The sequence below is a fragment of the Rattus norvegicus genome, chromosome X (genome assembly GCF_036323735.1).
Source record: "Rattus norvegicus strain BN/NHsdMcwi chromosome X, GRCr8, whole genome shotgun sequence".
Taxonomy (NCBI): domain Eukaryota; kingdom Metazoa; phylum Chordata; class Mammalia; order Rodentia; family Muridae; genus Rattus; species Rattus norvegicus.
In genome coordinates, this window is record NC_086039.1 from 67,644,650 (window position 1) to 67,658,639 (window position 13,990).

The window sequence follows — 13,990 nt, forward strand, 5'->3', positions numbered from 1 at the left end:
AGAAAGACATTTCCCTGACCCCCAAGTCTCCTGTGACCTTAGCAAGTCACTTATCCCCTCTGAACTTCAGTTCCTTTGTTTGTTGATTTAGAACACATAGTATCCTCCTTACTCCTGGCATGTGATGTGGATTAAATGAGATCGTGGATATGAAAGTTCTTTGTGCTAGAAAAATACAAAGGACTTAAAGACGACAGGGTCAAGTAGGAAGGACCGAAATAATGACTTGGTCTAAAGGAATGAAATCCCACTACAGACATCTTGACATTTGTTATACTATCAAAAGGGAAGTCACTAGTTTCTTTACAGACTCAAAGGGTGTCAGAGTAACAAAGTTCCATCTATCTCATTTTACAAACAGAAATTGAGACTAGGGGAAAAAAAAACGTGCTTGGCCAAAAAGTCACAGCCTGAGACTCCTAATGAATTCTAAAAATAATGTGGCTGAGGAAGAACAGAAGGAAAAGATAACTTTAAATCATATAAAACCTCATGAAGAAGTTAAGTTTAAAGGATATATATAAGGTAGTGGCTGAGGCATGGAGTAAGTTCCCAGCCTCTGGACTTACGTAGTACTCTAGTCTTCAAAATCTTAGATGCCATGAAACAGGCTTATTTGAAGAACATTTTGTAATGTAGAAATAACATACCTGTGGCCTCAACTCTCATCTCCAGGAAGTTTTCCTTGAGAACTGTAGGCAAAAGAAAGATATTTCAATAAAGCTCTGGAAATTTAGGACTTGAAAAGGCTAATGGCAAAACCCAAAAAAGTCACTTGATTAATAAAATTTTCTGATTAGGAAATTATTCTGCTCAGATCTTTTACTACATGCAGTTCCATTCCTCTAAATTGGGCAGATTTTGAGAATTCAGTATTCTAGCCACAAAACCACAATTCAGTCACCAAAACAATTTTTGAGTACTAGAATACGGCTGACTGGATACAAATCAAGAAGTTGGCCTAAGATCATAGTTTACATCCTGTGATTATCATTACTGGTCAGAAGGGCAAGAAGGCAGAAGTACAATGGAAAAGATAAATCCTCTGTCTTAAAAGCCAAATCAGCTCTGTTCAGACTGTTAATGAGTTTAGATCATCCGCAAATTACTTACTCAGCTGAGAACAACTGGGAGAAAGAGACAATTCCAGAGCCTAAAACCCCCAATATGGCCAGAGCATCCACAGCTCTATCCATAGCCTTTTGTTTTTCTCTCATCTCTTGAAACTGCTTAAAACAATTTGCCTAAACTATTTTATTCCTATTTGTGGTTTTAATTACCACCAAATATTAGAACTCATCTTCCAAAGTGTCACTGCTCATATTGCAGTATATATAGATGTCCCACACTAGAGTTCTATAATATTAGTTATACCTAACGGTTCTATTACTGGATCTATATAGGCCCCATCCTGGCAACTACTTTTAAGTTACAGTTACTCTCTGGGGATCTCTACCTGGATATCTTGCAATGTCTTCAAAGTCACCATTTGAAATTGAACACAGCAAACATCTCAGAAAACCTGTTTATGATAATATAGAACCATCTACCAAATTGCCAAAGTTAGACTTTTCTCTCTCCCCACTTCTACAATGTCTCACATTTGAAAAGCCAGCAGGGTCTAATTGAACTGATCTCAAATCTGCCCTTGTATTCCACTCCTACAGCAACACCTTAGGTCAGGACTTTGATCAACTCTTGCCAGCAAGATTTGTTTCCTAATTGGTCTCCTTGCTTCCAATCTTTACCACCAGAGTAATCTTTTTACAACTCAGCTAGCTCAGAATGTGCACCACCACTTAAACATCTTCCATGACCTGCCCCAAGTAGACTATAATACAAAGAGCAAACACGTTAATATGTCATACAAGACCTTTGCAGTCTGGCTCTCATCCATTTTCCTAGTCTTATGGTCAGCTAAGTTTTCTCCTCTCACTCCTACTTTGCAGACAAAGGGGAACACTGATCACTTCTGAAGCTGCACTGCCTTATTCTCTTCTCCCTTCTTTTCCTGACAAATCTCTAGTAAGTTTTCCTTTGAGTGTTTCTTTTTTAATTGTTGACAAGGGTAAGGGAATAATAAACAGATGCTATAGAAATGATAGGATACAACCAAGGATGCAAATGGAAAACTAAAAGGGACAAGACAATAGTTAAACAGCTCAGCACTTTTTATTTTTGATGGTAGAAGTTAGCAGCAATGACCAAATAAAGAATTGGCCATATGACGAGTAACATCTGACTCAGTGGCCAGATAGACATGGTGGGTTCAAGGTGGGAGGAATATTTTTCCTCTGTGGCTCCTAAGAAAGAAGACCCTATAAGTAGTTAGGATAATGTGTTGAAGGCAGGTATATTTACCCACATTGCTTCCAAGGTGTATTCTTAGGGCAGAGAGGATTAAGTCTAGGTTCTACAGGCCCAGATACAGAGTGGATAGAATAGCATAGACTGAAGTGCCTGCTTTGGACAAGGCCTTCAGGGTTTGTGGTTGGTCTAAGTCTGCCCTGAGTACTGGTTGGCAAATCCCAGCCCATTGGCAATGTTATCAATCTTTCCATGTTCTCAAAATCAATTTGGCTAGTAATGAAACTCATTCCACATGAAGAATTTTTCTAGACTTTGTTCAGGCTTCTCAAATATTCCCATCTTAATGCCTTATAAGATACAGATTAACCCTCCGGATTTTGCCGTGTACTTCTATTTCATCAAGCCCCAGCTCATATATTAACTCTTCTCAAAGGCTTTCTTTTCAATATGCTCAATCGTTTCTGTTCATTCTAGTTTATTTTTCTCTGTTTCTTTGGTGTTTATTTCTCAAATCATTTATCCTGGGAAGGGATAACGGATGCTTAGAAGTAGTGCTGCTCATAGGTGGCAACCTTATTAATAATTTCATAATCTTTCTTAATCTATCTATCCCTCTCTCTCTCCCCTCTCTCCCCTCTCTCCCCTCTCTCCTCCCCGCACCTCTCTCTCAACCCCATTCCATAGAACCCAGGGTTGCAAGCATGCTATGAAAATAACTCAGCACTGAGCTACAACCCCAAGGTTTAGATCCAAAACCCTTTCATCTTTTGATACTGGTAAAATAAATCAGTGGCTTGACCTCACTTTCACTGGTTATAGTAGAATTAGTGATAAGTTTTGGTCTAAATCAAATTTGGCTAAGCCCAGAGCTGCCTGTGGCTGCCAAACTACACTTCGGTAACTCATCATATAAAATCACATCTTAGTTAATTAGTTTCCATAGTTTTAGTAAGAGGATGTCAAACCTATCCTGGCACCTTATCAATGGGTAAAGGTGCATTGTTCTGCTTTTAACTGAGCATGTAGAAGAGTTTGCTCTTGTTCTCTGCCAGAAAGCACGAATTTAAAGCTCTCTGATTAGTCACATAGAACAAACTCACAGCAAACACTCTGAAGACTATGCAATCATTCCTCCAGGAGCTTTTGTCCAAATGCTTCCAAATGCCCAGGGCTTGAACAGCTTGTACCAGCATTTGAGAAACTTTAAAAATGAATGTAAGGGTGAACAGAGGAAAACGAAGGAGAGGGGGAACCAGGGAGGGAGGAACAAAAGGAGAGAATAATGACCCTGCTCTAATAATCAATTTTAGTGAATCTAGAGTAGAAGTCAGGAATCTGGGATGATTAATTTTTCTTTTACACATTTTGAAGACATTTAGATGGATAATAGTCAGTGTGATAATCATTGATTAGGCCAACTATTTACACTGACTCCAAATCTACAGATACTAGAATGTTATATTCTATAGGCCATTGTCAGCTGACCTATACATTATGAAGTCTAAATGAGCAAAATAACAAAGACAAAAAGACCTTCACTGGGTGTAAGGTAGCTTGTGATGTGTGCTGGCTAGTTTTGTGTACATTTGACACACAGCAGAGTCATCTGAGAGGAGGGAATATCAAGTGAGAAAAATGCCTCCATAAGGAATATCAGGTGAGAAAAATGCCTCCATAAGAGGCAAGATTGTGAAGTGTTTCCTCAATTAGCAATTGATGGAGGGAGGCCCAGCCCATTGTGGGTGGTGCCATTCTGGGTTGGTGGTTCTCTAGGTTTTATAAGAAAGCAGATTGAGCAAGGCATGAGGAGTAAGCCAGTAAACACCACCCTTCCATAGCCTCTGTATGAGCTCCTGCCTCCAGGTCCCTGTCCTGACTTCCCTTGATGACAAACAGTGACGTGGAAGTGTAAGTCAACTAAACCCTTTCCTCTCCAATTTGTTTTGTTCCTGGTGCTTCATCACAGCAATGGAAACCCTAACTAGGATAGGATATGAGTACATACAACAGTGTTTATATGTGTGAGTGTATGTCTGTGAAAGAGAAACAGAAGAAAAGCAGTGGAAAGTATTAAGAAAGGAGACAATAGATAGGACAAGACATGAGGGAAGAACAATAAGAAGAGTGGCTTAAAGAGAAACAAAACATACAGAAAGAAACTGAGAATGTTAGAGACACAAGTAAGACCAAGGAAGAGAAAGTAGCGGAACACAGATAAGACATAGAAGCTGCTCTATAATAATTGCAGAAGAAGGAAGGGAGAGGAAAAGGGGGAGAGAACAAGAATTATAGAGAAACAGAAAAGGAGATGGGGAGAGCAGAAACAGATGGGATGCAATCAAAAATGCATTTGCTTTCTCTTCTGTCTCCTGTTTCTTTTACCTTCCAGTTTTTCGGGAAGCTGTTTCAAAGAATCTGGTCCTGGATGCCACCCTACAAATAGAAACCAACCAAGATGATGAGTTGTGGTGAAATGCAAATGAGAACCAAGGGTCAATGGAAAGGTCTTGATACTCTGGACCACATAGGTCACCAACACCGGCCCAAATTTTGTTGGCAAAAAAAGCCAAGGGTTTGAGAAAATAACAGAATGAGAAATGGCTCAGAAGCCATAGGCACCCTGAGGCAACAAATAAGACCCTTTACTTCTTATTGATCCAAATGGTCAGAGTCTGTGGCCCTCTCAGACCTGTCTTAAAAATAAATGAAAACAATCTTTAGTTTCAAAGTGTAGTTTAGGGCACTTTATAAATATGTTTTGCTGATTTAGATGAAGCTGTGAAAGCCTTGTTCTTTCTCTAATTTTACAATTATGGAAAACAAGAGACACTCGAAGAAGGTGGGTCAGGAGGCAAAATGCTAAGAAGGGTCCAGGTCACTGGATATGGCCAAGCAAGGCAGGTCCCTTAGGCCTGCTTCTTCCTTGGCTCCCCAACTTACTGCCAGGCATCAGAAAGGCCTGGATGTCCGCTCAGCTCCTGTCCTGTGAGCCATTTTGGAAGAATTTTGGAAGAATTTTTTTTTTTCGGAGCTGGGGACCGAACCCAGGACCTTGCGCTTCCTAGGCAAGCACTCTACCACTGAGCTAAATCCCCAACCCCTGGAAGAATTTTTTAAACGTACCTTTTCCTGGCAAGAAAGAGAGAGGGGAGGGGGCAGGCCCAAGCACAACTATAATTGGGGGAAAAGGTGTTCATTAAATTACTTGAAAGCCAGTAGCAATAAGACAAAATAAGGCAAAGATTTCTAGAGCAAAAAAAAAAAAAAAACTAAAAGTAATTTTTCTACTCTACTGATATCAGGGCAGCTAAAAAAATGAGTCTCCATATAAAAAATTTCAGAGGTCTTTCTCTTTAGTGAAATAGCTCAGCTCTGGGTATTGAGTGGAATACTCCAGATAGGGATGACACGGGATAGTACTCCAGACTATGAAATGAATGATGCTCCAGAGTCATATGCCCTGTATACATAGCAACCAGAGATGGTGATCCTGAAGCCACCATCTAGTGGACAGCCCAGGCCTTAGGCCAAGTTGATAAAACACATTACTCACACTGATGATGGGATTTCCTCTGCATTGCTGGACACTGTTTCTGGCTTTGACTCTGGCTTTTGTGAAGTGCTGGACCGGCAAGGAGGGTCTGGGGGCCTCACTGGAGGACGGATGATTGTTTGCTTTTCTCCTGGGGGCCGGACTTTGCTGAAACAGTCAGTATCTCCTAAAAGAGAAAACAATAACCAGAAGATAAATAGTCAACCAACTAGAACACCGAGCATTATTAGGCACCTTAACTGAGGTTGTCTGGACCATCTTTTCTGAGAGCCATTTCCTCTTGGCTAACAACTGCTCGCTCTTTTTGTCTTAAAATGCTTCTGGCAGCTGCTCCTTCCTAATTCTACATTTGCTTGGCTTTATAACTCAGAGGAGTGACATACCAGTTTCCAGAAATTGAAGAAATTAAGTTAGGAACCAACGTGTCCACTACAGAGCCAGCTACACAATAGTGATTGATGAGAAACTTGAATTCAATAAATTCATCGACACTAAAATTCAGATCCTGAAACTGGAGAAATGGCTTAGCAGTTGAAAGTAAGGACCCAGGTTAGGTCCCCTGTACACGTGTCAAGAGACTCGCAATCATCTGTAACTCCAGATCCAGGTGATCCAACATTCTCTTCTGAACTCTGTGGGCGACCACCCTCATGTGCATCTACATGCATATGCACATAAAATTAAAAACAGAATCTCAAAAAAAAATCCCAGGGAATTTTCAGTATTAAAATACTGTCCTAAATCACCTTCCTACCTGTATTTTTTTTATTTTTTTTATTTTTTTTTTCGGAGCTGGGGACCGAACCCAGGGCCTTGTGCTTGCTAGGCAAGCGTTCTACCACTGAGCTAAATCCACAACCCCTGCTGGTGGCACTATAAACTGGCCTATTTTATCCAGATACCCATCAAGTATTCTGGAAAATCTGGATGAAATATAAAATTGTGCATAGGCAATGATTCATACTTGTTTATGCAGTAATCCACTTTGAAGAAAAAGTGCAAAGGAATTCATCCAAGGTAAAAATAAGAAAAACCAATTGGCACAAAACACATACCTTAATAGCAAAATGTTAGACCTAACCACAAAGGCTAAAAATTTGGGCATGGTCAAAACATGTATTGGAGTTCACTTCTGTAACCCCAACACAGGGGAACCTGAAGCAGAAGGATTGACATTAGCTCAAAGCCAACTTGGTCTACATAGTGAGTTCCAGGCCAGCCTAAGCTACAGAGTAAGATTCTGTCTCAACAGTGGTAGTCAAGGCGTGCTTCCCCTTCTCTGAAGAAAAGGGTAGGGGCTAATACGGTGAGGATTTTTAAGGGCAGGACTGAGAAGAGAGAAGAGAAGAAGGATGCGATCAGGATGTGAAGTGAATACAAAGAGAAGTTATTAAAAAAAAAAAAAACAAGAAAAAATCCACAAAAATCACTTATGTCCCAGTGAAGACAAAAATAGCCACATGTGTACCAATGCAAGTGCATTAGTAGATCTTAATATTTGCTTAATGTGAGACTATCTTGAATTTCATTCATTCTGCAAGATGTTTAAAGGAAAAATATATAAGCATTAAATTCCATTTATATTATACTACTATAGGATTTACTGACGTTTACACAGTTTGCCTTTTGTTCAAGTCCTTCTCAGTAGCTCTAAGATGCACAGGATAAAGTTCAACATCCTCAACATAGGTTCAGATCATTGCTACAGTAATCACCACTGGACATTATCTACCAAGTCTACTCTATCAAACTAGTTTCTTCACCACCCCATCAAAACAAGTCTTATTTTTACTTTATGTAATATGCTATAGAAGAAAGTATAGAGGGCCTAGAATTATGAAGCCCTGGATGAGTGGCTTTTCCTGCTAATTCCAAGCACTGGGAACCTGGACAATCCCCTTGACTATCATTTTCTTATCTGGGAAATGGATCTTTAACAATGTCTTTTCACAAGGTTAAGTTAGGAATTAAGTTAGATGGCATATAATGTCCAAGACAAGCAATGGTAAATAAGTGTTAGACATTCTGCTTCCTTCCTTCTATGGATTCTGAGCTCACATCACCGGCCTGTAATATATCTACTCCTTAAGAATGGGTACGAGGGGGAAATGTCACATTAAGAATATTTGAAAAGACCATATGGAGATCTATTTTTTATAAATTTCTTAAATACATGAAATACTTTAATTGGAGTTACCATACACAGGGGATATAGTTCCTCCCAGATGCTATAGGTTACCAACTAAAAGGCTCATCACCAGGTGTGAGATACTTCCTCCTCAGTCTCTTGGTTAGAGGTGTCTTGGAGACTCCAAAACAACACAGTCTATGGCCACTCTTGGCTTTTCACTACAACTGGATGGCAAGACCCTACTGCTGAAGATACCACCCACTTTGGGCACAGAACATGGAGAAATCAAGTTAGTATGTTCTGGAAACCTCCACCCTGATGGCTAGCTTTCATAATATCAGAAGGTTTTATGTAGGCTGCTGGGGGTGACACTTATCAGCAGTCACTACCTAGATATGAATCCTATAGCTAAAATAACAACTGGCCTAGAAAGATAGGCTCTTAGTTGCAATAATAGCCCAAATATTACAGGGCAACCAACTATTTCCTGATTTGATTTAGGGTAACTACAAGAAGAAGCACATGCCTGTTAATGCAAGTATATCCTCGAATCCATGGTTGGGAAGCTCACTGTGTCAAAGGATGAACCTATGAACATAGAATCGAATTGCCCTCTATAGTCTGTCTCTCTATACATATGATTAATGTAGCTCTCAGATATCATCTGAGTAGTTTATTTGCTCAATGGATAACAGTTTATACAGAAACTCAAAATGAATCAAAGTATAGAGAATAGGCACCCATGGTTTCATGTTTCCTCTTCCCAAGGTACAGAGACTATTGCAGAAGAAATAATGGAAAGATTATAAGAGCAGCAAAGTGTCTTCTGGCCATAGAAAGACTGTTGCACTCATGAGCCCACAGCAGCTGTGGTTGTATGCACAAGACTTGCATAAGATCAAGCCAGTCAACATTCCAGGTTAGAAAGAGGAGGGGCATGTAAGCCCACACCTCCCTAAGGAAATACTGACAAACAATGGCTACTAGGGAAGGGAGAGTCAGTTTTCTTTACAGTGAGACCCCTGGTGTGGCAAACATATTCTAGTGGATGGCCCCCAAACTCATGAGTACACATGAAACACAAGTCAGATTCAGTAGATTTTATAAAAACAAAAGAGAGAAATTAAATTTGGAAGGGATGGGAGGATGGCTGGATCTGGAAGAAGTTATAGGGAGAAAGAGGGTAAATGTGATAAAAAATATGGTATGTAGGTGTGAAATTCTCAAAACATTTAATAAAATTATAATTTTGCTTTATGAGATGAAATTTGAACTACATATTAAAAATAATCCTCCACTGAGGAATCTTAGGGGGAAATGTAGGGTAAGTGATTCAAGTGATTAGGATAGTAAAGTAGTATATTAGTGGAAGAATGAGGAAAATTCTATTTCTGGATACAGAGAGAATTTCTATCTCCTCATCTGGGTTCAGCCTTACATTAATGGACATGGTATTCCCTTAGTATCAGGCTGATTTTCTATAACTATATTAGCAAGATAGATAGATAGATAGATAGATAGATAGATAGATAGATAGATAGATGATAGATAGATGATAAATAGATTAAAATTAAATTAAAACTAATCGAGTTTTCCTAACAAATTTTATACTGTTTGAAACATTCACCCATATGATTTCCATAGTAAGCTGAGAAGGAAGGAATACAGACTTCATGCCATTTCTATTTCACAGAGAAGAAAACTGAGGCTCAGAAGAATAAATACACTTTCCCTGTCACCTATATGTTTAGAGATTGTGAGAGAATACTGATTGAAATTCTTATCTTTTGTGTCTATACCTACTCCTTTCCCTGGTGTCTGTTATTAGTAATAGCAATATAAAATTGCAAATAACAGTAAGGAAAATATAAGTAAAGCTATACTTATTATTTATCTTTATTGACCAATTTTGTAGTTCAGGGTTTAATTCCAGCATCTTGCACAGTTCCAGTTCTGACAACTTTTATTATTAAATATATTATTTAGTACTTTTTATACATTTTTCATAGTTAAGATTGGCCATAATTCTGCACAAATGTTATGCCCTTTCCACTGTTGAGAAAGATACTCCAAAAGGAAAAGGACCCTCAAAGGTTTACTACTAACAGATCCATGTGCATGTGCTTTCTGAAATCTATGGAGTTCTAGTTACCAGTGCTGCAGTGGCTTTCAACCCTGGTTACACATTAAAACATGTGAAGACCTTTAAATGTACAGTACCTGGATCCCATCCTCAGAGTGCCTAGTTCAACTAGAGTAGAACTTACTTGCACATGAGTATTCCAATGCTCCCAAGTAATACAATGATGGGCAGTATGAGTTGAAAAGTTGTCAGTCACATGACACTGCTTCTTCACTGCAGGTCACAGATGACCAGAGATGACAGTGATATCCCATTTTTACTAGTTACTGGAGTGCGGAGTCTCATAGGAAGGATATTTTACCTTCAGAGCCAGAAAATGCTTCTACCTGAAGTCATGCCTAGGCTAGGGTTCATTTCTCTTGAAGACTACAACGGATACCATCCTCAAAACAGGAGCCTCATGCATTCCCTTTAAAGCCACATCAAAATGGACATCTAACTAGGGCCTGCAAAGTAAGCACCATTAACTGTTTGTCTGATTAGGCCCTTTGTATGTAACTCCAACTTGATTCGTTACAAGTCATTCTTTGAAGTAGCAGCAAAGAGTTTTCTTGGCTTAAAGACCCCAGTGTTGTTCTTTCTTGCCTCCAATTTGTCTCAGTCACAGTTAAGCCACAATGTCGAATTGGCAAGGCATGGAAAGAAGTCATATAACTAGGAGTCAAGAAACTTGGATTCTCATCTTAATACTAAAACTAGCTTGTGTAAGTCAGCAGTTCACTTCTCTGCCAGTACAATATGAGGACTGGACTGTTTTGCAGATGAATCAGCAGATGGTATCAGTCTATAAACCTTTACCTCTTTTTGCTGACTTTTGTATTTTGCTTTGGGAGTATACCATAGAAGCCTCGATTTCTTCATCTGTCTCTGCCTCCTTCTTTTATTCCACCTTCCTTTTATAGCTCAAGAAATGGATTTCAATTTCCTGATTCCCCTTTGCCGGCAGAAAATACCCAAAATGCTTAAGTTGGCATTTAGTACCCTCTTCCCTTTCAGCAGTCCTTTCTGATCTAGCTTTCTACCATTCTTCTTCACATATGCTACAATCCAGACAAACATCATTATTTATTATTCTGTGTGCATGTCTTGCCATTAATCATCTTCCCAAGATGTTATTTATCCTATTCCCACATGCCCAAATTTGCATCCGCTTAAGTGCCATGTCTCTTAGGAAGCTTAAGATTCTCCAAGTTCCTTTCTGTAGTTCTTAAGGCACTGGTTGTCTTGTACTTTGAATCTTGTTCTTTGGCTCTTTGTTTTCATGACTTTTTCTCCCCTATTAGAATGGGAGCAACTTGAGAGCAAGATCCAGGTGGGAATCATCTCTGTATTCCCCAGAGACCCAAGTAAATTGCTCTGCCTGTAACCGGCAGATATTCAACAAATATTTATTGAGTAAAGAAAAATGCAGTCCGGACTTTTAGGACAACAAAGAAAGCTTTCCCTTTTTAGGCTTCCAACTGAGCTTTGTGTGACACAAAAAAACATAATACTTCCAAGCTTCAAAAGTATTCAGAAACCTAAAGTAAGTATTCGATATACTGGGAATGCTGTGAGGGCATTTGTGTCTCTCAAGGAATGCATACAACTGATCTGATACAGTCCCCGCAGGGTCTTAAAGCCAAACTGGGATGAGAAGTTATAGACATGGGAAGTAAGTGAGAGCATGATGATGAGACTCGGCAGTCACATTAGAGGGCCAAATGTGGGGCTCACAGAAGTGACATATAGAAAAATACCCTGGAGGAGGATGGTCAGACCCATGGACCAAGCTACACTTGAAGATAAAGGAGAGCTAAAAATACCTCTTTCCCCCTTCCCTCCACAATGCTTTTACTTTCTGGATGGTTATCATGTGTATAGATGGGCTAAAGGAAAAAATACAGTTCTAAGCTCTTTCCTTTGTTTGTATTTTAGGTTTGAGATTTCTCCAAGGCTCTAGAATACACAAAGGCAAATGTCCTCTGTCTTACATTCTGCCACTTGATCCACTACTATGTAACTAGGTACTTTATAGACTGCATATACCTTCACACACACACACACACACACACACACACACACACACACACACACACACCTTGCCTGTAATGGAGGTGCTATACCACACTACTCATAATGGGAGAATAAAAAGTAAAGCTGACCTAATTACAATAGCCTGCTATCAAAACCAAAGAACTACTTCCATTTACAGGATAGTTGGAATGGGACAGGTATACACATGTTATTCTTCCTTGTTATAGCAATCCAATGGGCATAATTATGATCCTCTTATACAAGTGAGATGTTCAGAGAGGTTATGATTTACCTAAATCCCACAGCTAGGAGAGACAGAGTCAAATTTAAGACACATATCAAGGGAGGCAATGGGGTTTTAATTATGAATTTTCTCTAGCCTATGCTATTCAACCAAGTGGCTGTCCTTTTCATTGCTCTTGAATCTTGGTCCAAAACGTGGGTTTCTCTCCAAATCATTTTGTTCTTTCCCATCCTCTGTCAAATGCTGATGGCATGTGATCTTAGCATGTGCAAATGCATGGGGATGCAACAGTCATCTGTTTTTGACTTTTTCAACTTTCTTGTACCTTTCCTTATATCCACCTATACCCAACCTTGGGGTATAGATCTCCCCAAAGTCCTCTAGAATGATTTCTTGCTATGACACTCCTCTATGCCCATCATAGAGCCTTCCTTTTCCCTTAGCCATTAATTATCCTTATGGAACAATTTAAAGTTAGACTCCAGCAAAGGCAGAGTGAAAACCAAACAGTAGATTGCTAAAGCATAATACGTCCAAACAAGAAAATGTGGATAATGGCCAGGAACGCCCATTACTGTAGAAGCAAGTCTGTTCCTAATACTTTTAGAGCAGATATGAATGCCACTTACAGCATTAGTCACCCCAGTGAAGAATTGATGGCTGTGTGACTGAAAAAAGTCTTGCAAGCATCCTTTCCCCAAGTCTAGAACATATCACCAGATAGACGAAAGAAACTAAGCAGGGAATACCACATGTCATGGGGCCCCTATATGTGGCAGGCTACACACTTTAGTGTCAATTCTTCAGGAAGAATGAAGGGTTTCTTACTCCCGTGTGCTTACTGGAATGTTCTCATCACCTGTCAGGAACATCACTGGAACACACATAGTCTATTGGGCCATTCTTACCATGAACATTGTGACAGCACGATCATGGCTTTTTGTCTCCAGTCTTTCCCTTTTCTTAGTGTGATGTCTGTATGAATGTGTAAATGTATGTAAGCAAGAAACATGTATCTCTCCTTCCTCCTCATTCTCCCAAACACACCTGTATCTTTTTGTAGAAATCACACATTGCATTTTGTAAAACCAGAACCGATAAGAGAAAGTACCATTGAGGAAAGACCACATGTTTCTGTTACATACAGAGTCTAGATTTCAACTGATGCGTGTGCAAAGGGAGGGAGTTTATCTATGTACAGGGACACAGAAATAGAAAGTTGGGAGAGCAGAGGAAGAGATCATAAAGGAACTGGTAGCAGAGAAAAGTGGTGGAATAAATGTAATAGGAAAGCAGAAGGGAGGACTAACTGGCAGAAGAATGGAAACCAGTTAGCAGAGGCATAGGGAAGGACAGTAAAGGAGAGGAATGAATGGCAACAAAGTTTAGCACATATACAAGGAGATGCCATGATGAATAGTGGGTATTGCTAAGCTGCTGATGGACATGGAAGTAAGCTACTTAACACGTGCTTCTGACATTTCTAATTGCATTATGGAAAAGATGTGGAGAATGATAAAATCCACTCACATGCTAGATCAGTGAAAGGGCTAAGTATGTGGAGAAGGCAGGACAGTGACACATTTAGAATAA

At 39.5% G+C, this 13,990-nt stretch overlaps 1 protein-coding gene across 3 annotated transcripts in view; it reads right to left on the reverse strand.

Moving 5' to 3' along the window:
* Window positions 1–13,990, reverse strand: part of Ophn1 (oligophrenin 1) — a 378,262-nt gene that overhangs the window by 4,694 nt on the left and 359,578 nt on the right. For all 3 annotated transcript variants that reach the window (XM_006257072.5, XM_039099689.2, NM_001107848.1), the window contains 3 exons: window positions 5,864–6,029; window positions 4,693–4,743; window positions 651–692 (listed from right to left, as the gene is read on the reverse strand). In XM_006257072.5, the coding sequence (XP_006257134.1) occupies window positions 659–692; window positions 4,693–4,743; window positions 5,864–6,029 (251 nt within the window). In that variant the 3' untranslated portion in view covers window positions 651–658. The remainder of the gene's footprint in view (window positions 1–650; window positions 693–4,692; window positions 4,744–5,863; window positions 6,030–13,990) is intronic.